General features: G+C 34.3%; 1 protein-coding gene across 3 annotated transcripts in view; it reads left to right on the plus strand.

Annotated features, from left to right (window-relative positions):
• Positions 1–25060, plus strand: part of CDK8 (cyclin dependent kinase 8) — a 107403-nt gene that overhangs the window by 62301 nt on the left and 20042 nt on the right. For 2 of the 3 annotated variants that reach the window (XM_069467435.1, XM_069467436.1), the window contains exons 4-5: positions 4505–4645; positions 24832–24889. In XM_069467435.1, the coding sequence (XP_069323536.1) occupies positions 4505–4645; positions 24832–24889 (199 nt within the window). The remainder of the gene's footprint in view (positions 1–4504; positions 4646–24831; positions 24890–25060) is intronic. The other variant, XM_069467437.1, reaches the window with a different exon arrangement.

Consider the following 25060-nt stretch of genomic DNA (forward strand, 5'->3'; position numbering starts at 1 on the left):
GACCTTTGTAACAGACACTAAAGAAAACAATTGACTCTAAAGAGTGTAAGCAATTGTTCAATAATGTTTCATAGTTATAGATTTTTTTAAGATAAAATCACTAATAACTATTTTGCTGTAAAATTTAAAAACATATTTCCTTTTATTCTGTAGTGTAAAGGAATATAAAATGAAAAAGTAGTAGCCTTGTTTAGGAGGACAAATATATTTGGAAGACTAGACTGAGATGCAATGGTTCTACTATTGTTTGTCATATAATATTAGGCAAGTCTCTTAAGGTTCTGAAGCTGTAGTTTCCCCCACCTGGAAAACGTAATACTTCTCTTAAGTTTTTTACAGGGTTTTTCTGAAGAGCAATCTTATACTTGAAAATTTTATAAATGAAGTGTACTATACAAATAGGAAACTGTTGTTAATCATTGATTAGATATCATTCACAACTGATATTAAATATTCTAACGTATTTCTTATTTTCATCAGCAGCAATTCAACACAGTCTGTGCTTCATAATGATGAGGTTTCTTTATTTTTTTAAATTATTTTTTAATTTCAGAATATTACAGGGGTGCAAATGTTTAGGTTACATGTATTGCCTTTGCACCACCTGAGTCACAGCAGCATCCCCATAACAAGGTTTCTGTCAATGACATCCTGCATATACAGCAGTGGTCCCATAAGATTATAATACCATATTTTTACTGTACCTTTTCTAGGTTTAGATGTGTTTAGATACAAAGATACTTACCATTGTGTTATAATTACCTACAGTATTCAGTATAATAACATGCTATACAGGTTTGTAGCCTAAGAGCAATAGGTTATACCATATAGCCTAGGTGTGTAGTAGGCTATCCCATCTAGGTTTGTGTAAGGACACTCCCATTATGTTCGCACAATGACAAAATTGCCTAATGGCACATTTCTCAAAGTATATCCCCGTTGTTAAGTGATGCATGCCTATATTGTACTTACTTGAATTGGGCATATTTTTGGGTAGGAAGAATACTTTGTGGATGAGAGCTTTACTACAAACCAAGACTGGTGTGAAAATAGATTCTACTATTTCTTGTGGCTTTTAGTTATTTTTTGTTTGACCTATGATAAGAATATTTTTAGACACTCAGACTCAAATATTTGAAGATTTTTCAAAGTCAAGTGATTGCAGTATTTATTAGTTTATCTAATGCAATGAAGAAAATTATGCTATATTAAAAAAAATTTTGTAAAATAAGAATTTAAATTTATCTTGTCTAAATAACAAATACAAAACACCTGCTTCTGTTATTTGCACTTGACTAAGCAGATTGTTTTTAAAATTGGTATTTGAAAAAATCTTGGGTAACTATAAAATTTACTCCTTTATTAAATATAACAGTTATATTTTTAAAAATCTGAAACATTATCTTGGGGATAAGACTTTCCGAAATATAAAATGAAAATCTGTGACAAGATAGCCAAAGTAATTTTGAAACATGTTCACAGAATTTATATCCTGATCAATCTTGTGTAAAGAACATCAGTTAATACAGATTACAGTTTAAAAAACAAATAAACAAACCCCCTATTATTACCTTGTGTTAATTCATTAATAGTTACTTATTCCTGTGAACTGCATTTTTTCTGATATTTAATAAGATCTTTAAACATTTTATTGATTTGCATACCAATCTATGTTTACTAAATTTGCATGGCTGTGCTTTTATTGAAATAAATAAAAGAAAAAACATATACTGATAGGCAAGTGATCATAATATGGCTCATTTTCAGAAATCTTCTATTTTCATGTAGCTGTAGTTTATAAATGTCAATGCTACATCAATACAAACTAAAGCAGAACAAATACCAGTAAAACTATTTAAAATGGTAAATTCACCTCTAAAAATAGTAAAATAGTTTCAGACTGTTTGGCTAATTTCCAGAATTAGCCACATTTGCATAAATTTAACTTTAATAGTGTTGATTTCAAAAATTGAAACATGTCTGGCTTTCAGATTTATAAGAAATATTTTCACTCTGTAGATTACTGTTTTTCATGACTAAATGTGATTTGTTTCAAACTTTTTAAAGAAGTTATTTGGAAAGAATTGTATCAGAACGGGTAGTAGACACATGAAATTTCTGTTTCTTTTTTATGAAACTATTGTTCAAGGTTCATTCTGGTTGTAAATTTTTCTTTCTTTTTTGGGGGTGTGTCTGTTCTTTTAAAAGAAATCTAATCAAATCAAATTGGGATTCTATTAAAATTTGTTCAAATTAAGGTAGCCAGTATTTAGTCGGACACTTACCATACTGAAGCCTAATATGAAATCAAATCATATAATCCAAACTTAGGACATTTTCCAGCCCTTGAAATAACCATAGTAGAACACAGAAGATAGTATTTTATTCAGTATGATTCCTACCAGGCAGATATGTAAAATTTAGTTTTACATACAGGTACAATGATTATACATTAGTGAATTATATTGTTATATACTGTTGTACTATGCATATAGAGCATCATTAGCTTTATCGTATTAATAAGCATTTAAGCCAAATGAATATTTTTAATGTTCATTTTCATTAAAAAATGATAATTCAGTTTACTAAAACTCCTTTATCCATTTTAATTTTTTTAATTAAGATGTTGAAGAGAATTGGCAAAAACAGCAGAGCAGTTACAGTAAAAAGAGTTATTTTTAAAAATCACTTAGGTGTTGGTGAGATTTCATGGTATGCATATATTGCATTTGTTATATAGCCCAGGAATGTAAAGAAAATGACAGAAAGAAATCCCCTCATTGTAGTTCTTTAGTTTTAAAACATTGGTAAAAAGTCCTTTGTAATATTCTAATGAAAGTGTTAACTGAAGAAATGGATATAGACTCCATTAATTACCTTACCTCTCCTACATATTTGTTCCTTTCATTCTTATGCTGGCAGGGTTTTATTTTATTTTTTTAAGTGCTCTATTTTTACTAAACTTGGAGAACCAGTGAATCTTCTTAGAGAACAGACTTGATTATCACATGATATCTTAGGACAGGTGGCAATACATTCTAGATCATTAAGTTGTTGTAGATCTGTTTTGTTTGCCTGCTATTGAATACCTTGAAAAAAAAAGACTGAGAAGAGGGCTGGGGGTAATCCTAGCACTTTGGGAGGCCAAGGAGGGGGCATCGCTTGAGGGCAGGAGTTTGAAAACAGCCTGGGCAACATCATGAGACTCCCATCTTTACAAAAAAATAGGAAAACAATAAATTAGCCAGGCATGGTGGCATGTGCCTATAGTCCCAGCTACTCAGGAGGAGGATCCCTTGAGCCCAGGAATTGTGGTCAGCTCTGATGACACCACTGCACTCTAGCCCAGGTGACAGAGGAAGACCTTGTAAAAGACTGAGAAGAAGAAAATTAAAATAGCATAATGCTGCTAATAAAGTATAGATTAATCATACTACATATACTCTGATATACTTTACCTTCTTACTAGGTATTCTTTGCTATATATTTTTACCTTGGAAAGTAAAGCTTTTTTCATTAATCATTAGTGATTAATCTTTATCCATGTCTTATTCTCAGAATGTAGAGAGTGAAAATATTAACCTATAATGTTAAATATCTCACTCTTATTTTTATTGTGGTTACTAATTTCAAGAATATGCTTAATATTCACTTAGATATATGGGTTACAAGTCTGGTCTGTGCAATATTAGTGCCAGGGATATATGCAATGGTGTGCAAGGCATAGTTGAATGCAGCTAATAGAGTTTCCTGCAATTTAAAGATTAAAGAATTTAAGAATTAAAATGAAGAAGCCTAACAAGAGAATTTGAAACTTTTTAAAAAAAACTTGAGATACATTTCTTTATAAAGTAATTTTTATATTTCTAAAGTTGTTCTTTGTTTTGCTGGATGTCCAATAACACTATACATAGAAAGCTTTGATGGGTGGTACAAGGCTGTTCCCCCCACCATTGGAATTTTTCATATTATTCCCATGTGAACTGATGATTTACATACTATCATTTTTTTGTGATTATGTGTATTTTATTGAAATATCTCCTCACTTGCTTTCTTTATAACTTATGTCGTATATAGGAACCATTTACATGCCTTGTCAATCACCCAGAAGTATCTCTTAAACTTTATTCTGCCTTTTTTTTTTTTCCTTTCATTTTACCAGGACAGAATGAAAAAAGATTTTGTTCTTGAAAATTCCTACCAGTTAAGTAGGGGTCAAGTGTACTCTGAAAGTAATTAAATTTTAGTTATACTTTAAAAATAAAAGCACATTTCCTATTTGCCTATTGTAATCATTTATTTTCTGAGATACTATCATATATTTAGGGATTGGAATTTTAGCCTCAGTTAGTAGGGAATTTTAAGGTTATTTTTGTTAATTATATTTTCAGTATCTTTGGGAACTCTTCAGTGTTTCTTTTTCTGTTAGGAAAATATTATACATCAAATTATCATTCCTTCTTTTCCTTTTTAAGCTTTTGGTGATATTTTTTCTTTCTTTCAGCATATTATCAAGTTTCACAGAGCTTCTAAAGCAAACAAGAAGCCAGTTCAGTTACCTCGGGGAATGGTGAAGTCACTGCTGTATCAGATCCTCGATGGTATTCACTACCTGCATGCTAACTGGGTGTTGCACAGGGATTTGGTAAGTTGATCGTAGTTGAATTTAAACTGGAAAGATGCATTTACAGTTGGACGCTTTTTTAGTTTTCTGTAGATACCAGTGCTCTATGTAGGCCTGCAAACCTTACAGAGGAAGTAAGAATGCTGCAGTCCCAAAACATGGAATAGTGTGCTTTTTATGTAATTCATCCTGCTTCTCTGATGTATACTAGATGGTCTTTATTTCAAGGCAAAAGAAGGCACATGTTTTCCTAAGCTTTTTGTTTCCTTTTGAGTCCATAAATAAAGCATTGGCTTGTTTTACATTGATTATTAGCTGCCAGGCACACTATGGAAATTGATATATTTATGAATAACTTGAAAATAAAACTTTTGGAGCCTACTGCATACTAATTTACATATTAGAAGAGGAAAATGTTAATTCAATATGCTTATTTTTTTAAACCCCTTTGTATTAGTAGCAGTCTATTGTCCAAAGCCTTTATTTATTTATCATAATTGAAGTATATTATTAGAAACCTTGCCAAGTTTGGGTACATTAAATTTTTAAGAATTTAGAAACTTCAGAAATTGGCTTTCTTATTTTTATGTGGCTAAGCAGTTTATGCCCTTTTCACCCATTTAGCATATATTATTTTCATTAAATTTTCATAGATTTAAATTACTTTAAACCTCAAATTGCCCTTTCTTATTGCATAATTACATCGTGCTTTGGTAGTTCTCCTCTTTGTAAAGGTAGTAACTATGGTTTATAATGGCACCTTCATTTCTAACAGTTACAAATACAATAGTAGAAGTGATGATTTTGTCTTTATTTGCATGTGTATGTAGGAAATACCCTGTAGGCTTTGGGGTGAAGCTGATCTGGCCCCTTAGAAAGATATTCCTCCTAAACTGCCCGTATTTAGTACATTTAATCTCTAGCCTTCAAATGAGGTGTCCCAGTGGCACAGTTTCTATTTCTTTTACCCAGCTTCAAGAAATCTCCTTGAAATACATTTAAGGGTAGTTATTTTATCTTTAGTTGTCATACCTACAAAGCATTTAGACTAGGCCCAGTAACACAGCAGAAATTTAGTTGAACTGTTTTCTTTATGCGAACTTTCATTTCTAACAGAATTAGAATATTTTATTTACAAACTGTAGATTTACAGAACAGAAATAAGATAAATCATTTGGGTTTTTAAGAAGCTGAAAATAAATTTCAGCCTTTAGGGGTGGAGTCAAGTTAGGGAAAAACATTTTGACTTTTTAGCTACCAACCATTTTTATGATCTCTCAAAGAATAAAGTCTGTGATTAAAGGGCATTTTTTTCCCCAGAGAGTCAATTATACTAAGATAGGTCTACATTTTCTTTTTCTTATAAATTTATTTTCACTTTTAAAATATGTATGTTTATTAGGTAAATACAGACTGATATTTTAAACCAGTATTTAATTTTTTATAGGAGTAAAAATAATTATGATATCTAATTTCTTTTATCTCTGTTTGGTTCAAGCTCTTTCTACTGATGTAGCTTAAACAGATTCTCTTTGACATGGGGATAGTGTAACCGATCATTTCAGAAGTCTCTGTTAGTGGTGTACTCTAAGAAGTGGAGGGCGGAGGGATTAGTGCCCCCTGATAAGGGCAACAAGGGATGCATTGTCTGTAGATGATTTAAAAGTAATAGTAAAACATACTAAAAGTTGTTGCTTTTTATTGTAACCATATGCTGGCAATTCTGAACGAGATCAGTAATAAAACGTTCTTCTTCAGTGAGGCAAACCACTCCCACTCCTCCATCCCTCTTGATATGTCACTGCTATCTGTTTAATAGTCTGTTTATCCAAAATATTTTCCAAACACTAATGCAATGTCTATTGCTACCTCCTTTAATTATCCTATTTGAGTGAAATTTCTTATAGTATCTAATCCTTCAGGCCCACTGAACCACTGTTTCATTAAAATGATAGCCTTTGCCTCTAATCTAGATCTTACTGGTTCAGGTACCCACCTCTCAAATTCTTCAGTTTCTGAAGGAAAGACTCATTATCATATACATATATATAGTTTTTTAATGTGAGCACCTTCCTGATAACTGAAATTTAAATTTTTGAGTTTTGATGTAATACAGTTTTTCAACTCTAGCTACGTATGACACTACTCTTAAAAACATTGTTCAGAAGCTGTATAGCATAACTTTTTGTAACCTTTTCTTCTCAAATATTCATTATTATTTGCAGATGAAATATTTACCCCATCAGCACAAATAAAGTTAATAGTACATTACTTTCTTTGCTCCTTTTCCATCAGGTTTAAATTAAATGTGGCAATACTGACCTTAACTTATCTACATGGATTTCTAATGCTGTGAATTGGTCTGATTGGTTAAGGTACTGTCTTGCCACAAGAATCTTCATACTAAGGTAGATAATCATCACAGACACCCTAAAAACACCATTTTAATAATACCCCAGAATGTTATTGAAGTTTTTGTTTAATAGAATTCACTTTATTAGTAGTCAAAGTACTGGTTTGACATGGTAGAGTTATGAAGTTGTTTGATACGTGTAGTTGAGCTTTTACAATGAGTAGTCCTATTTAATAAAGATTTATTTTGTCACTATTAATCATCACGTAGTAGCAGATTAGTAACTGAAGTTTGTCATCTTTGGTGGGAAATAGAGATTTATTAATTCTGGAACCCTTTTTGGGCTGAGAGTGGTAATAAGTGCATATACATGAGTGTTTTAAGAAAAATGGACTGTAAAGGAAACACAAGCAGTATTTATTTTTGTGAGATAATTCACGGATCCAAAGCAAATTTTTAGCTTTAGAACATTAAAATATGTATGTGTACGTTGTTGCTTAAACACTTAATTTGTCTGCTGTTGAGTAGAGATAAATAAAAACAAAGGTATGTGTGATACGTTAGCTTTGCTCTTTCCCATGACTACTGTCTTCCCCTTCGTTCTTTTATTTCTCCTCCTCTCCTTGGGAAGTGAGAGTAGTTTGACTAACGGTCCACAGTCCTGGTTCTGATATCACCATCTGTATTACTCAGGGCTCTCCAGAGAAATGGAAGCAACAAGATGTCGATAGGTAGGTAGGTAGGTAGGTAGCGAGAGCTTTATTTTAAGCACTGGACTCATACAATTGTGGAGGCTTGGTAAATCCAAAATCTGCAGAGTAGGCCACAGGCTGGAGACTAAGGAAAGAGTTGTAGTTCTAGTCTAAAGGCAGACTGCTGGCAGAATTCCTTCTTGTTCAGGGGAGTCAGTCTTTGTTCTATCAAGGCCTTCAATTTATTGGATGAGGTTTATCCATGTTAAGGAGAGTAATCTGGGCCTGGTATGGTGGTTCACGCTTGTAATCCCAGCACTTTAGAAGGCTGAGGCTGGGGGATCACTTGAGGCCAAGAGTTCAATTGTCTATGCTATACAGCATAGTAAGACCTCATCTCTTAAAAAGAAAAAAAAAAAGGAAGATAATCTCTTTTACTCAAAGTCCACTGATTTAAATGTTAATCTCATCTAAAAACACCTTTGCAGAAATACCCAGAATAGTGTTCGACCAAACATCGGGGCACTGTGGCCCAGCCATGTTGACACATAAAATTAGTCATCCTATAAATGAATAAACAGAGGCAGAAGTTCAAATAATATGGGATAAGTTATTTTTCTTCCCTCCCCCATCCAGTTAAACTGCTTATATAAAATAGGAGTATTGGATTAAGGCGTACTAAGAATTTTTACCTGGTAAAAAGAAGAACCAAGTGAGAAATAGTTATGAAAACATCGAGTAAAGGTGTGTTTGACCTTTTTGTACTGGTGTTCTTTTATGTCACTTATTTTTTCCAATTTTTTTCTTTAATCTTAAGGTTGGAACATTGCCATCATAGTTCATTTACATGAATATACATATTTATATTTACTTTATCCAAAAACATCTTAAGGCCCCTTCTGTGTAAATTTAATTGTAGATAAGGTGGCAGTGCCTGCTGCTTTCTTCTAAACATTCCAGCTGTTGTAAACTTGAAACTTTTGAAACACTGTATTTAACCGACCAATCCATTACTAGTCATAATATAAACACAGATGCTGCTTGACATGGGATGGCATTACATGCTGATAAACCCATCATAAGTTGAAAATATTGTAAGTCAAAAATGCATCTAATACACCTAACCTACCAGACATCAGAGCTTAGCGCAGCCTTCCTTATATGTGCTCAGAACACATTAGCCTACAGTTGGGCAAAATCATCTAACACAAGGACTATTTTATAACAAAGTGCAGAATATCTCACGTAATTTATTGAATACTATACTGAAAGTGAAAAACAGAGTGGTCGTATAGGTATTCAAAGTATAGTTTCTACTGAATGCACATCGCTTTTGCACCATCTTAAAGTGAGAAAAATATAAGTTGAACCATCATAAATTGGGGACTGTAATTTCTAGCTATGTTGCTCATTTTTGGGGGTGCTTTTTAAAATTTTCTAATGCACACATTATTGGCTGTATTTTAGGATTTTTGTGGAAAATATACAGCTATATCAGATCATAGGAATGTTTTTCACTTAAATCAGAGTTTAAGTATTAAAGACTTTGGCTTTTGATGTCTTTTCTAAGAAAATTAATTGAAAGTAGAGCAGTAGTTATATAACTAGCCTATTAGCCATTGATTTTTGTTAAGTATATGTACTAGAGTTCTCCAGAGAAACCAAACCAATTGGATGATGGATGAGAGGGGTTATATTAGGGGAATTGGCTCATGTAATTATGAAAGCTGAGCAGTCCCATGATGGGCTGTCTGCAAGCTGGAGAACCAGGGAAGCTAGTAGCGTGGCTCAGTCCAAGTACAAAGGCCAGAGAACCAGGGGAGCCAATGGTGTAACTCTCAATCTGAGGCCAAAGGCTTGAGTACCTAGGGGGCCACTGATGGAGGTCCCAGAGTCCAAAGGCCAGAGAACCTGGAATTCTGATGTCCAAGCACAGAAGACGGGTGTCCCAGTGCCAGAAGAGAGAGAGAATTTACCTTTCCTCTGCTTTTTTGTTCTCTGGGGACCCTCAGCTGATTGGATGGTGCCCATCCACATTGGGTGAGGGTAGAACTTTCTCAGTCCACTCATTCACATGCCAATCTCTTCCAGAAACACCCTCACAAACTCACCCAGAAATAATGCTTTACTGGATATGGGTATCCCTTAATCCAGTCAAGTTGACAACTAAAATTAACCATCACAGTATATATATATCAAGTTCTCATATGGTCATTAATGTTTTCCATTTTTTAAAATATCTAATATCCAAAATTTCATTTTAATGGTTACTGTAATGAAGTTTTAGTATTGTGGTAGTTAACTTGGACAAGCAGACACATAGCATGTATTTTTTTGTATTTTAGTCCTGTTGTACTAATTGGCATATAATATGAGATACACTATTGACTTTTCAATGTAGTTAGTTTTGTTTGTTTCTTCAAGCTAAATTATAACATTGTATATGAAATTTGGAGTGTTTTGGAGTATTGAAACTATTGCAAGCTGTCTCCTTATGGACCACTTCTGCCCTAACCCAATTCAAAATAGTATCAAAATAGTATTTTATGGTATGATAAAAATTTTTAGAAAATAAATCTCTACAGAGATTTCCTTTGGGAGTATCCCAGTGGGGATGTACTACCATGAGGAGTACATGATGTGAAATAGTCCAGTTTGCCACTGCATAAGCATATCTGAAAGATGCTAGAGCTATTTCAAAACTTTAATCCAACTTATTTTTTTAAAAATCTGATAGTGCTGCTGTCCTGCACTTTAGTTTAATTATACTGGGTGACTTGAAACTGCTTGGTAGGACTTCATCTGTCCGTGGATTCCTAAAAACTGTTAAGTAAGATCAAAATCTTCGAGTGACCCATTGACTCACACTCAGTTTCGTAGGGTACACTTTGTCAAGGCATCTCATTCTGTATTGATAGTAGCATGATGAATTATTAGGGCATTTTGGATCTGGGTTTTAGTTGAGTGTTAGGCAAAGTGAAAAACACCTGATATATTAGTTTTGCTTACCAATACTAATGCTTGCTCATGGCTATCTGGGATTTTGTTTTTGTTTGAGGTGCATTTTTGTATTGTCTGCTCAGCTCTCCTACTAGGAAGTGGAAAAACTGAGAAGAGGTTGAATGACTTGGTTATGGTTACTCAGAACTATAGCAAAGCTGGACTACTGAATTTTGGATTTTTCCTCTAGGTCAGTGATTTTTAAATTACAGATCATAAGCCATAAACGAGTCAAGAAATCACAAAACACAATCAGCTTTTGTTTTTGTATTTTATTAAAGAAATAGAATAGAGAAAATATGACAGTGCACCCTGTGTTAAGTGCAATTATTGTTTCTTGAAACTTTTTATTCCATTCTTTATGTTTATATGTGAATATTGTCATATAATGTTAAATGATGTTTTTCCTGTGAGTTGGTGTTCAAAAAGGTTTGAAAGCTACTGCGCTAAGCTGATATTTCCCAGAGGGTAGTTGCTATGATTAGGGGGACAAAAACATCAAGAAGCTTAGAAAATACTCAGCCCCAAATTATAAGTACCTTAATGGTTTATACAAACTTCTTTACATTGATAATAAAACCATTTTGAATAACAGTAGCTCTTTAGCAAGTATAGTTTTCTACGTAGGGATTATATTCAATATATGGGTAGTAGAATTTCAGGAAAGTTTCACTTTCTTGTATACCTTTCCAAATTGTTTGAATAGTTTGTAGTTTGCATTATTGTTACAATCAGAAAAAATGTTTTAATCTGGACCAGAAAACTGAGGAGAATGTTTATTTACTATTTTATTAAAATTTACATACAATATTTGATGTGGTTTTGTGTATTTTATGTTGGTAAAGGACGACTGTTATTTTTAAAAACAAGCATACATACATGGACCTGCAGGGAGAAAGCAGCCTGCCTTCCTGGCCTCTCCTCTCACTATCTGTGCCCTTCTCTGTGCTGTAGCTTGTTTGAAATGAGTGTTGGAAACATAGTAAGCATGTTTCTTTAAAAACAGAGCTTTTGTGGAAGAAAAATACGTTGTAATTGTCAGGCTTAATCATTGTTCATTACGTTAGCTTTGCTTCCTTTATTGGGAACTCCAAGGATTTACTCTAATTGTAACTTTTCTTGTTTAATTGGGTAGCTAGTAAAACACAAGATTGCATCCATAAAATTTAGGCTTGAGGATAAAACTTGGGTTTGGTAACAACTGATTAAGGCAAACTTACAATGAGGTTCGCATTAATTTTAGTTAACATTATGAATATTGTGTTTATTCTAAAGTATATTTATTTAAATGACCAATTGTTTTGGTCATTTAAAGGAAGGAATCTGTAAGCAGATTCCTTCTCTTAAACAATCCATTTAGTTTTTTGATAAATACTACATTTGCTTAATTTTGATATTGAGCATATACAATGGACTGAGTTCTATTATATGTTACCCAAAAAGTGGCCCACTTCATTTTACTAAACGTCACAACTGCAAATAGCATACATGTTTATATGGGTGGATTACAAATTGATAGTAAAAATATTTTTTCAGACACTTTATCAGTGCAGTGCCAGAATTTTTTTAGTCAAGACTTCTCACCAGTCAAGAATGGTTATTCTAAATTGTCTTATCTGGCCGGGCGTGGTGGCTCAAGCCTGTAATCCTAACACTCTGGGAGGCCGAGACGGATGGATTGTTTGAGCTCAGGAGTTTGAGACCAGCCTGAGCAAGAGCGAGACCCCATCTCTACTAAAAAAATAGAAACAAATTATATGGACAACTAAAAATATATATAGAAAAAATTAGCCAGGCATGGTGGCACATGCCTGTAGTCTCAGCTACTGGGGAGCCTAAGGCAGAAGGATTGCTTGAGCCCAGGAGTTTGAGGTTGCTGTGAGCTAGGCTGATGCCACGGCACTCTAGCCTGGGCAACAGAGTAAGACTCTGTCTCAAAAAAATAAAATAAAATAAAATAAAATAAATTGTCTTATCGAGATTTGTTTTAGAGTTTAAGATGATGTTTTTGAGTGATCCTGAAAATTGACTAGAGGTAGAGGATTATCTGAGTTTTTCTCCATTCTTAAAAATAATGGATGTTATGCATCATTATGTAATTTATATAACTGTTCCCATTTTTATAAACAAGATTTATTGTCATCCACAGCAGTGTGTTTCAGAAAAACAGGTCAGATTTGGGAACAGGGATTTACCAGATCTCTGTCTCAATCAGATATAAGCTTTTATTTGATTTAATATGATGTTAATTTGCTAACAATCAAATTTTTCTCTTTTAACCTTTTGACTTTCACATTAGCAAAAGAGAAAATACACTGTCTGTAGTCAGACTACCAAGAAATGGGCTGAATATGGTGGCTCACGCCTGTAATCCCAGCACTTTAGGAAGCCAAGGTGGAAGGATCGCTTGAGGGCAGAAGTTTGAGACCAGCCTGGGCAACATAGCAAGACCCCGTCTCTACAAATAATTTAGAAAATTAGCTGGGTGTGAGGTGCATGCCTGTAGTCTTACCTACTTGGGAGGCTGAGTTGGGAGGATTACTTGAGCCCAGGAATTTGAAATTACAGTGAGCTCTGATCAGGCCACTGCACTCCAGCCTAGGTGACAAAGTGAGACTCTTAAAAAAAAAAAAAAAAATACCAAAATGGTTGAATTATACTGTGAAAAAGTATATAAAAATTAACATTCCAGTCTAACTTTATAGTAATGGAGTCAGGCTTTAGATGAGTATTAAATTACTTTCCAGATTTCTGAAGATTTGCAAACGTACTTTAATGTATTAGATAAAGTTTTCTCTTATCTCAGCTAAAATTGTTATCTAAACCTATTTTAAGTCCTTGGTGCCCTTGGCATGTAAACCTTACATTAAGTCTTTTTCAGTTTGACAACCTTTCCTCTTTACTAAATATAAGCAAATGAGAAATGGTCATATAAGAGGGCAAAAGTAAGTCTTCCTACAGAAACAAGCACAAATATACATATTTCAAAATCAGTTCAACCCAAAAGTTCATCTTGTATAAATTTTTATAAATGTTGTTTGAATCAACACAGGAATTTTTTTTTTATTTAGTAAAACTAAAAGTTTTCTCAGGTACAATTAGATGTAAAATCAGTGACATTTACTAGATTAACTATTGAAAAAAATGTTTCTTTACTAACGTCTCCTACCATCCTCCCAAGTACACCTGGATTTTACTTTCCCTTTATACAATGATCACTTTTATGACCTATGTCCATTTTTATTATTTATGTGTAATTTGCCCCCAGATTTTTATCATACTGTAAGTATACTAAGTAGGTATGTAATCTGAGGATTCCTAACTCTGTTATAAAACTGATAGCTGAATTTCTAAGATTAATTTCAATTCTGAATTTCCCATCTTTTCATATCACAAATCGGCTTGTAAGTCAGGTCAGTGTGGTTTAAGAGACCTATTTAACATAAACATAGAAGGTCGAAGATAGACTGCTAATTTTTTTTTAGCTCATTGCTCTAAAAATATGTTTACGTAAACACCTTGTACTATTTGAAATAAAGATCGTTTTTTGTTTTCCCTAATTTCATGGACTAATAGACCTTAAAGTTGGAAGATACCTTAGCAGAGACTATTCTAGTCTCTTACTTGGTGTAGTAATTCTTGGTAATATCTGTAGCAGATAACCATCCTGTCACTACTTGAACATTTCCAGCATGGCTAATTTTCTGTCTTACTAGGGTAGACTTACTGTTACACAGCTGTAATCCTTAGAAAATAGAGTCAAAATTTTGGAATTAATAATACTCATCCTTTGGGCCCTCTCTGCTTTGATCTTCTCTTTTATTTTTCCCCCCTCTGATTAATACCAGCTGGTAAAACCAAATGATGTCTGAGCCTGCATGCTGAAGAGGAGGAGGGGAAATCTATAAAAGAAGTAGAGAGAAGAGTAATAAAAGGGCCAGGCATGGTGGCTCACACCTGTGATCCTAGCCCTCTGGGAGGCTGAGGCAGGAGGATTGCTTGAGGCCAGGAGTTTGAGGTTACAGTGAGCTAATGATGTCACTGCACTCTATCCCAGGCAATAGAGCGAGACTCTGTCTCAAAAAAAAAAAGAATTAATAAAAGGAGAAATTATGAAGAAAAATAAAAAAGTTGCATATGGTAGGGAGCAATAAAGTGTCTTAGGTTATCTATCCCTGAGTAATCGTTTACTGTCATCATGGGCTGAAGAGGAAAAGTCAAGGCCCTATTGTAGTGGGCTTAAGGTATGTGGAAGTCTTGGTTCTACCACTTAATTATGTAACCTTAGGAAGGGTTAACCTCCCTAAGTGTTACTTTTCTCATCTATAAAATGGGGCCAGACCTGTGTTTTTGTCCTTTTGGTGGAGATTCATATGAAACCTTAGGATTGTGGCACATAATAAACGTTCAGTAAGTTCGTTTCACTTTCAGTTTATCATCAAGTTGCCCTGGGAATACAGGCACCATAGGGAGAGGAACTTTATCCATTTTTTTTTTTTTTACTGCTATAACATCACTATCCAGATTATCACATGGTGCCTATTGGATGCACATAAATAACTTATCAGATGAATAAATGGATTCTTGTCAGTTCCACCTTCAAAACGTATCTCAGATCCAGCTATATAGGAAGACCTTCGTTTAACTCAAATTTGAGAATAGTAGAATTGGCAATTGGTTCTAATCATCTGCCTGGTGTCTTTCTCAAAGAAGAGTAAACTGTGGTGATTATTCTGAGTAAAAAGAGGCTTCAGAGAGAGGAAACCATGGAGGAAAAGGGCAAATTTGGCAGGGATTCTGGAATTCTAGCCCAGGAGCCCTGGGTCAATCCAATAAATCAGTTACCAGCCACAAGGAGATTGCAGAATTCCCTGCTACCAGGACATAGATTTGGATTTACCAGATGGGCATCAGGATTGCTAGTTGGTAGAGGCTCACCTTGTTCATTTTATTAATCTCTATTTATTTATGCTACAATAACCTGACCCCACACTTGACTCCATTGAATTTCTCGGACTCCATTAATTACCTGTGGTCTCACTTGTCATTTCTGTTACCACGACTCTAATCCAGGCCACCTGGATTACTGCAAAAACTCCCCAGTGATCTTCCCCTCTTGTCCACTTGTGCTTGTTTAATCTAATATCTACAATAAGAATGTTTTATAAAAAATAGGCCGGGCACGGTGGCTCACGCCTGTAATCCTAGCACTCTGGGAGGCCGAGGTGGGTGGATTGCTCAAGGTCAGGAGTTCGAGACCAGCCTGATCAACAGCGAGACCCCGTCTCTACTAAAAATAGAAAGAAATTATCTGGCCAACTAAAATATATATAGAAAAAAAATTAGCCGGGCATGGTGGCACATGCCTGTAGTCCCAGCTACCCGGGGGGCTGAGGCAGTAGGATTGCGTAAGCCCAGGAGTTTGAGGTTGCTGTGAGCTAGGCTGATGCCACGGCACTCACTCTAGCCCGGGCAACAAAGCAAGACTCTGTCTCAAAAAAAAAAGAAAAAAAAAAAAATCACATCATGTCATTCCCCTATCTAAAATTTCTCAATAGCTTTCCACTTGGGAGACTGGTACATTCAGAATCTGTCCTAAATGCATTGTTTGTTATGATGTCTTTTTACTACAATGAAAGCTACACCATTATTTTATGTACCACTGAGAAAGAAAGCATACTGCCAATTTCACCGTCACACCACAGGTTATAAGATACATCCCATTTTCAGAAATACCAAAATTTAGAAAAGAAAGTGAAAATTAGAATCCATGAAATACATTTTTTCTTGTCATATAGTAATGGCTAGGACTTACTTGATACAGTAGCAAATAATAGAGGTGACTTATTTCTATGTGTAATTTCACTATTATATATGATGTTTGCTCTGGGGTTTTAGTTATAGATCAGGTTAAGGATGTTCCCTTCTATGCCTACTTAAGTTGTTTGTTTCTAACTGAAGAATAGATTTTATTAAATGCTTTTTCTTCATCTTCTGAGATGATTATATGGTTATTTCCATTAATCTGTTAATGTGGTAAATTACACTTATATATTATATGGTTTTGTTTTTAATGTTGAACTCTCCTTGCATTAGTGGGACCAACACTACTTGGTCATGGTTTTTTTCATTCACTACTGGATTACCTTTACTATGTCATCTGTCTTCACAAATGAAATTGGTCAATAATTTTCTGTTTGTGTATTACCTTTGTCCTGTTGTGTTATCATGATTATATTAGCCTTAGAAAATGATTTTATTCTCTGGAATAGTTTGTATAACATAAGGATTATTTATTCTTTGAACAGTTGGTAAAAGTCATCTGTAAACTCTTACTCTGGTGCACTGGACTTTGGATGACTTTTGACTACCATTTCAGTTTCTTTAGTGATTATTAAGCTATTTAACTGTTCTATAAAACTCTGGATTAAATAAGCATTTTAAAATAAGTACAAATTACCATAACTGGTTCTAGTAAAGAGTAGAAAAACAACTAAATAAATCAGTAACTATGAAAAGAATAAAGACATATGTCACAGGGGTACCTCTAAAAAATGTAAAAAGTACAAATGGTTTCGCAGTTGCTTCAAACCCACAATTAACAGGTAATCTTACATTATATAAGCAGTTGCTGAACAGTTCAAAAGAAAGAACATTTTCTTAATAACTTTGTGGGACAAAAGTGTAACACTGGCACAGAACCTGACAAAGATAATGCCTACAACCCTAGACCAGTATCACATGTAAATATTTATGTGTATATCTGAAGTAAAATGTTAGCAAATAGGATCCAGGTGGACTTAAAAGAATCCTGTGCTGTAAGTAAATGAAGCACATTTTAGGATATAAGGATGATTCTGTATTTGGAAACCGATTAACAAAATTCACTTTTTTAATAGTGCTGAGAGAATAACACTATGGTTATTTCAGTAGTTGTAAATGTAACACTTTTACAAAATTCAATATTTGACAAATTTCAGTGTTCATTTCTGGTTGAAATTCTTAATAAAATAAGAAAAGAAGGAAACTTCCAACCATGAAAAATGTGTATCCCATGTCTCACCCCATATCCCCAATCAACAACCTTTATTAATCAAACATTCCATCACCGTGAGTGTCTAACAATGTTCTGGAACAGTTCTGGTAGGGAAATAAATAGTCATGATAGTGGATTGGTTAAATAAAATAGTATATATGCAGTAATGCTATTCAACTGTTAAATCAGTTTACATAGAGAAATTTGTTTACTATTGAGTAAACAAAAACAGGAATCAAGAGCTTTTATAAGATATTTATATTAAATGTAAATAATGTAGATTTAGAAAAATCTGGAAGTATGTCCAAAAAAATGTTTGTAATGATTTCACTCTGTGAGGTGAGATTTCAGGTGAATTTCACTTCCATATACTTTGCTTTATTGTTTTAATTTTCTACAAGAAGGTATATTTTTGTTACTTTAATTTTTAGAAAACTATTGATAATAAACAGTTTAATCTGTAAAAGTCATAAATAGATGAAAAGCTAGAAAGTAATCAAAAGCAATTAGGAGTATCTCCTAGAGTGGTACAGAAAATTCATCTTGAAGGCATATCCAATCATGCGTGGGGCCCACCTCAGCCCCTCAACCCCCCAGAAGTTTTTACTTAAGAACCACTGTAGTAGTGAATCATTAACAGATATTATAGTGTTAGCTGCTATTTTAATTACCTAATTATAATATGTCTAGGACTTTTTATATATTGGGCTTTTATGTGCATTAATCACATTTAATCTATGCAACAACCCTAGATTGTCATTATTTTTATCTATATTTTATAAATGAAGAAATGGAAGTTGAGATTACATAACTTGTAGCTGATCACATCCCTGATTTTTTTCAGGCATATTCTTAACCACTTAACTGTATCTCCTCTGAAGAAGTCCATCACATTCCTCAAATATTTAGGGGGAGAAGAGAGTTAGAGAACTGTTTTTTGTTTTTTTTTTGAGACAGAGTCTCACTTTGTTGCCCGGGCTAGAGTGAGTGCCGTGGCATCAGCCTAGCTCACAGCAACCTCAAACTCCTGGGCTTAAGCGATCCTACTGCCTCAGCCTCCCGAGTGGCTGGGACTACAGACATGCACCACCATGCCCGGCTAATTTTTTCCTCTATATATTTTTAGTTGGCCATATAATTTCTTTCTATTTTTAGTAGAGACGGGGTCTCGCTCTTGCTCAGGCTGGTCTCGAACTCCTGACCTCGAGCAATCCACCCGCCTCAGCCTCCCAGAGTGCTAGGATTACAGGCGTGAGCCACCGCGCCCGGCCGAGAGTTGGAGAACTGTTGATCTAAAGTCTCCTGTGTCTGTTGGTATACAGAAAAATAAATTACTGTAGTATCAGATAAAGTACATTTTATTTCAGAAGATTGAAACACATGACATCAGAAGGATTAAAGTAGTGAAAATACAGCAAAGAACTTACGGTCTATTCAGTTTGGCAGTTGTAGAAAAAGAAATAGAAATATATGTACCTTGACGTTTTTCTATCAAATTATGACAAAATTTTTAAATAAAGAATGAGCCAGCCAGGCATGATAGCTCATGCCTGTAATCCCAGCACTTTGGGAGGCTGAGGCAGGACAATCACTTTAGGCCAGAAGTTCAAGACCAGCCTGGGTAACATAGCAAAGTCTCTACAAAAAATTTAAAAAATTAGCCAGGTGCAATTGCACTACCTATAGTCCTAGCTACTTGGGCAGCTGAGACAGGAGGATCACTTTGCTTGAGCCCATGAGTTCAAGGGTACATACAGTGAGCTATGCACTCCAGCCTGGGGAACAGAGCGAGACCCTATCTCTTTAAAAAAAAAAAAAAAGAATGAGCAAAAATTATAGAGTAAAGCAATGAGATATACTAGAGTCACTTGGAATTTAGGGTTATCTAACAGTATATTTTGAGTAAACATCCACTCCAAAAATTTGTGACTAGAAAAAGCTCAACGTTTACTAGACAATAAAGATGTACATAGTAAGTATTGACAAAGGCACAAAGTCAACATTAATATCTCAGAACGCAATAAAACTACAAGTAAAGACAATTATATTTTCTTAACTATTAGACATCATCAATTGAAAATGTCCTGTTTAATAGAGTTTGAAGTACAAAAGAGACTCACGTTAAATATATGCATCCATTGCAAATTGAAAGACACATCCCAATATTAGAATTCCTTGAAATTGTATAAATAGGCAGAAATATATAGCTTCAAACAAATTGTTTGAAGGACACATTAAAAAAACAAAAACTTTTGGAACATATTAGAAAAAGAAATAATAACAGTAGATTATATAAGTTGTTAATAAAAACACCCAAGCTAATCAAGGGTCAGGCCACAAATGATATAAGCAGTTAATTCACTATAGACACATGCATAGTTTGTATGTATAAACATATATTTTTAAAGTTCAATTTCACTAACGAAGTTATGCATTGATGTATAGGAGATACCATTTTTCCTATCAGATAGTAGTCCTCAGTTGTTGATGGTGCAGTGGCTGTAGAATGCAGTAGTTAAGAGGGTGGATTCTGGAACCAAACTGCCTGCGTTTGAACCCTACCTCTACTACTAAAGAGCCAGTATGAATGGCTAACATGAACTAGCTGGGTTCAGCTGAAGCCATTCTGGCTTTGGTCATCTCAACTGTAAAGTGGAGTAATAAACCTCTTAGAGAGTCAGTGTGAGGATTAAATTAATCTGTGCAGAGGACTTGGCACGTAACTAACATTCATGTTGCTGTTGTCAAACTGTCGCTCCTCTGTTTAAAACTCTTCAGTGAAATTTCACTTTATAGATAAAAAGGACATTTAATCCGAAAATTAGACCCAGCACTATCTGACCCCCACCTGTCTTTTCAACCACATTTCCTGCCAGTATATCCTGTGAATTATGTAATAATCACAAATGCCTTCTGGAAAAAAACAAGCTGTTTCTCACTTCAGACCTTCTTGATTTTCCTTCTATCTGAACAGTTCTTCTCCTGCCCACACCCACTTTCATACCACTTACTGTAATGTAACCCTTTCCTCTGGCTGGTTCATTCTCATCCTTTAGGTCCTAGCTTAAATGTCACCTCAAAGAGACTTTCCCTCACCACTCTATCCACAGTGGTGCCCCCATTATTCTAATTCAGTTCTTTTTTTCTTTCATAGCATTTATCACAATTTGTTGTTTTTTATGTATTTGCTTTTTCTAATGTCTGGCTTCCATATGTGACAGGGACCATATCTGTTTTGTTACTATTATCTGTGACATACCAAGGACAGTGCCTGGTACATAATTTGCCTCCAGTGTTTTGAATGAACGAATGCTACTGCTGTAACATAACTTATAGCCTTTTTAGAAAGTAAAAGTTATCAAGAACTTTAAAAAGTATTCATTCCTTTTGATTTAGCACTATTTTAGCACACTCTCTTAAGGAAATTATTAAAAATGATAAAACGGCCATCACAGAATTAATGGTAATAGTTACAAATTGAAAAAAATTTACATGTCTAACAACTAGAGAATAGTTGAGTAAATTATGTCACATAGAAAAGATGAACTGGGCCAGTTACAGTTGCTCAGTTCTATAATCCTAGTGCCAACACAGGAAGATCGCTTGAGACCAGGAGTTCAAGCCTGCAGTGAGCTATGATCACACCACTGCACTCCATCCTGGGTAAAAAAAAAAAAAAAGAAAGGAAGGAAGGAAGGAAGGAAAGAAAAAAAAGAAAGATAAACTGTTGTATAGTCATTTAAAATTATTTTTATGTTTAAATAATGTTACAATATTATAGGAAAAAGCAAACCACAAAATAGTAGGAAGAAAATACCGTGTATACATCAACAAAAGAAAGAATATACCAAAAAATGTGGTTAAATCTGGGTAGCTAATTGTATTAATTGTGTTTGAGAAAAACTAACTTTCCTACAAAAGTATTATATTCTAGAAGGAAAAATGGTTTTTAAAAAGTACAAGAACTATTAAAAATTTCATGAATAGATTTATACTATTTTGAGAACTTATATAATAAACTAGAAGTTATTTCACAATAAAGAAGGGTATCACTATTATCAAGGAGAAAAATTTTCTTGCTTATAATTAAATTTTGTTATTTGTATCTTAAACTTTTTGATATCCCATCTGAACCAGGATATAAAATGTGCATAAGAAAATTAGCACTTTTATTTTAGCTACAGCTGGAGGCAAATTGCTAACTATTTAAGAATTGCCAACTCTCACTAAAGATATGATAGGCTAAATATTAGGTCTTAAATATGAAATGTTCAGTTTTGAATCAAAAGTGTAGTTTATTATATCTGAAACAAGAAGCAATACAATTAATCAAAGTGTGTGCCCAAACTATCAACACAGTGTTGCCATCTTAACAGTAGCTTGTTTATGTCAGCAGCGAAAAAGCCTGGAGAGTGAGTGGCAATGAAATCACAAAAGTGTTTTCCACAACTTGTTGAGAATTGAATATTTTTCTTTGCAAGAAGTGGTCCAAAGCCTGGAAGGAAGTGGTAGTCAGTTAATGCAAGGTCTGGTGAATATGGTGCATGACAGAGTTTACAAGTCCAGCTGCTGAAGTTTGAGCAGCATTGTTTGTGTGACATGTGGTCAAGCATTGTCTTGCAAGAGGATTGGCCTATTTCTGTTTGACCAATCTTGGCTGCTTAATGACAAGCATCCTCCTCATTTCATCCAATTGGCTGCAGTAGACATCCACTGTAATCGACTGACCAGGTTTCATGAAGCTGTAGTGGATAATACCAGTGCTGGACCACCAAACAGACACCATTAGCTTTTTTTGATGAATATTTGGTTTTGGGCTGTGTTTCGGCACTTCATCTTTATCCAGCCATTGTGCTGAATGCTTACAATTGCCAAAAAGAATCTATTTTTCATCACATGTAACAATACAATGTAGAAAGGTTCACCTTTACGTTGTAACAGCAAAGAAAGGCAAGCTTTGAGATAGAGATTTCTTTTGATGCTCATTTAACTCATGCAATACCCTTCTCCCCAGCTCCTCTACCTTGCCAATTTGTTTCAAGTGGCCTAGTATTGTTGGAATAGTAACGTCAAACCTTGCTGCTAATTCACGCACAGGTTGAGATGGATTCGCTTCCACTGCAGCTTTCAGCTCATCATTATCCACCTTGGTCTCAGGTCACCGACGTGGCTCATTTTCAAGATTAAAATCACCAGAATGAAACTTCTCAAACCATCGACATACTTTGTGTGCATTAGCCACGTCCTTCCCAAACACTTTGATGATATTTCAAGCTGTCTGTACTGCATTGGTTCCATCATAAAACTCATATTCAAAAAATAACACGAACTTTTTACTTATCCATAGTTTCACAAAAATTGCTCTAAAAAAAATGTAAAAAATAATCATAAGCCAAAATTCACATTTGAAAGACTGAGGATGTACCTTCACAACAGGGGGAAAAAAAAAAAAGAAGAAGTGTCAAAGTGAAATGTCAGCGATAGCCATTGTCAGACGTAGTATTTAAGGAAATCAGACATTTTATACTTAATGACCTAATAGAAACCCCACCTGATTCCACCTGGAAAGCCCACCTCCGCCTTCAACATTTCACTGTTTCAGAAATCTGGCTTCACTTTGAAGGAGGCTGAGCCCTAAGAGACTACAGAGAGTAACCCGGTGTTGATTGATTAACAGTGCATGAAAGCAGTTTTATTCGTCTTGGGCAACACCTAGGGAATATCATTAGTGCTGTGCTTACTTTTGGTACTTAGCCAGTTATCCTAGCGGTCAGAAGTATATGTGTGTGGTTCTGAGTTTGTTTCTTAAATAAAACATTTATATTATCATTATTATTATTACAGCAATGCACATTAATTCCAAAAATTGCTACATAAAATTACTTTCAGAATGTTATATTAGGAAAGGACCCAGGCTGTTCAGAGACAGTAGATTCTGCTGCTGCCCAACTTGCTGATTATACCTAGGGCAAGTCATTTAATCTTCCTGGTGCCTAGTTTTCTCACTGTAAACACTGTAGGAAGTTTTAACCTCTTAAATGTATGTGCTACCATTTCAGCAGTAATTTTTTTTTTTTTTTTTTTTTGCTGGGAATAAAATAATTTTGTTAGAATAATACACTACAAATTACATGTTGGCAATAATAGCTTAAGGGCCATCACTAAATATGCTTAGGGAAGCCTCTGTAATGGTTACCACTGTAAACAGCCTTCATTAAAATCTTTGATTTTAAGGTTGCTTTGATCAATATTTGAAGAGGTGTTCCAATCTAGTTTCACTTTTATTTAGCAGACTTGTAGAATTAAAGTCAGATGAAGTAGATAGCAGGATGACAGGGTGAATAAGGTTTGGGGAGAAAACCAATTGCTTTTTTTCTTTTCCTCTCTCTGTTCTGTCCCCATCTGCCTTACTTATTCTTCCTCCTCCTCCTCCTCCTTGAGGAAGGGGCAACCTTTATAGGATAGTGTAGTAGATATCATAACAGAGGTAGATGACAGTTAATCCAGTATATTTTTAGAGATTTTAAAACTGTCTGAAAGACTACTTTTGTAAAATCTCACTTTAAATTTTAGCTTCCTTTTTCATTTGAAAATGAAAAACTCAAAAGTCTGCTTGTCAGGAAAAATTAACTTGTTTTAAAAAGACTTTATTAAATTTCTCAATAATTCATTTATTTAAACATAGACACATATCTTGCTGTTTCCGAAAAAGGATTATCGGTGACTCCTTGTCTGTAATTAATTTACTACCTTGTATTAAATTGTCTTTGCAGATTCACTTTTCCTTAAAAGTCACAGACATTTTACATAATTGAAAGAGTGAGAAGGAACCACAACATTATAACTCTGTGAGATGTTCCAAGGTAGTGAAAATAGACTGATAAGAGGGCCAAGAAAAGCCTTAGCTCCCCATGGAGAAAAGCACTGCCATATTTAGGCCTTTGTGAAATTTGCATACTGCTTTGCATATATACACATACAGTTGCTTTGGTGACTTCCTGTATTTGGTTTTAATTTTTGCATAAACAAGGTTTTTTAAAAGGTGGATTTATGTTATATTGGCATATTGTCTATTAAAAGAAACCACTACTGTCTACTGAAAAAAAACACTATTTTGTTTCCACAGAAACCTGCTAATATTTTAGTTATGGGTGAAGGTCCTGAGCGAGGAAGAGTAAAAATTGGTATGTTATATCTTTGATAAGTCACAGTGTAGTACTCTTAATTTTTGCAGGCAGCTGTATCACTTCTAATTTTTGCTGTAATAATATGCATTTATTCACGTAGTTCCATATGATCGAAGCCATTTCTAAAGAGTATACATAAAAGTGAAAAATGTTTCACACTCCTGCAAG

The sequence above is a fragment of the Eulemur rufifrons genome, chromosome 4 (assembly GCF_041146395.1).
Source record: "Eulemur rufifrons isolate Redbay chromosome 4, OSU_ERuf_1, whole genome shotgun sequence".
Lineage (NCBI taxonomy): Eukaryota > Metazoa > Chordata > Mammalia > Primates > Lemuridae > Eulemur > Eulemur rufifrons.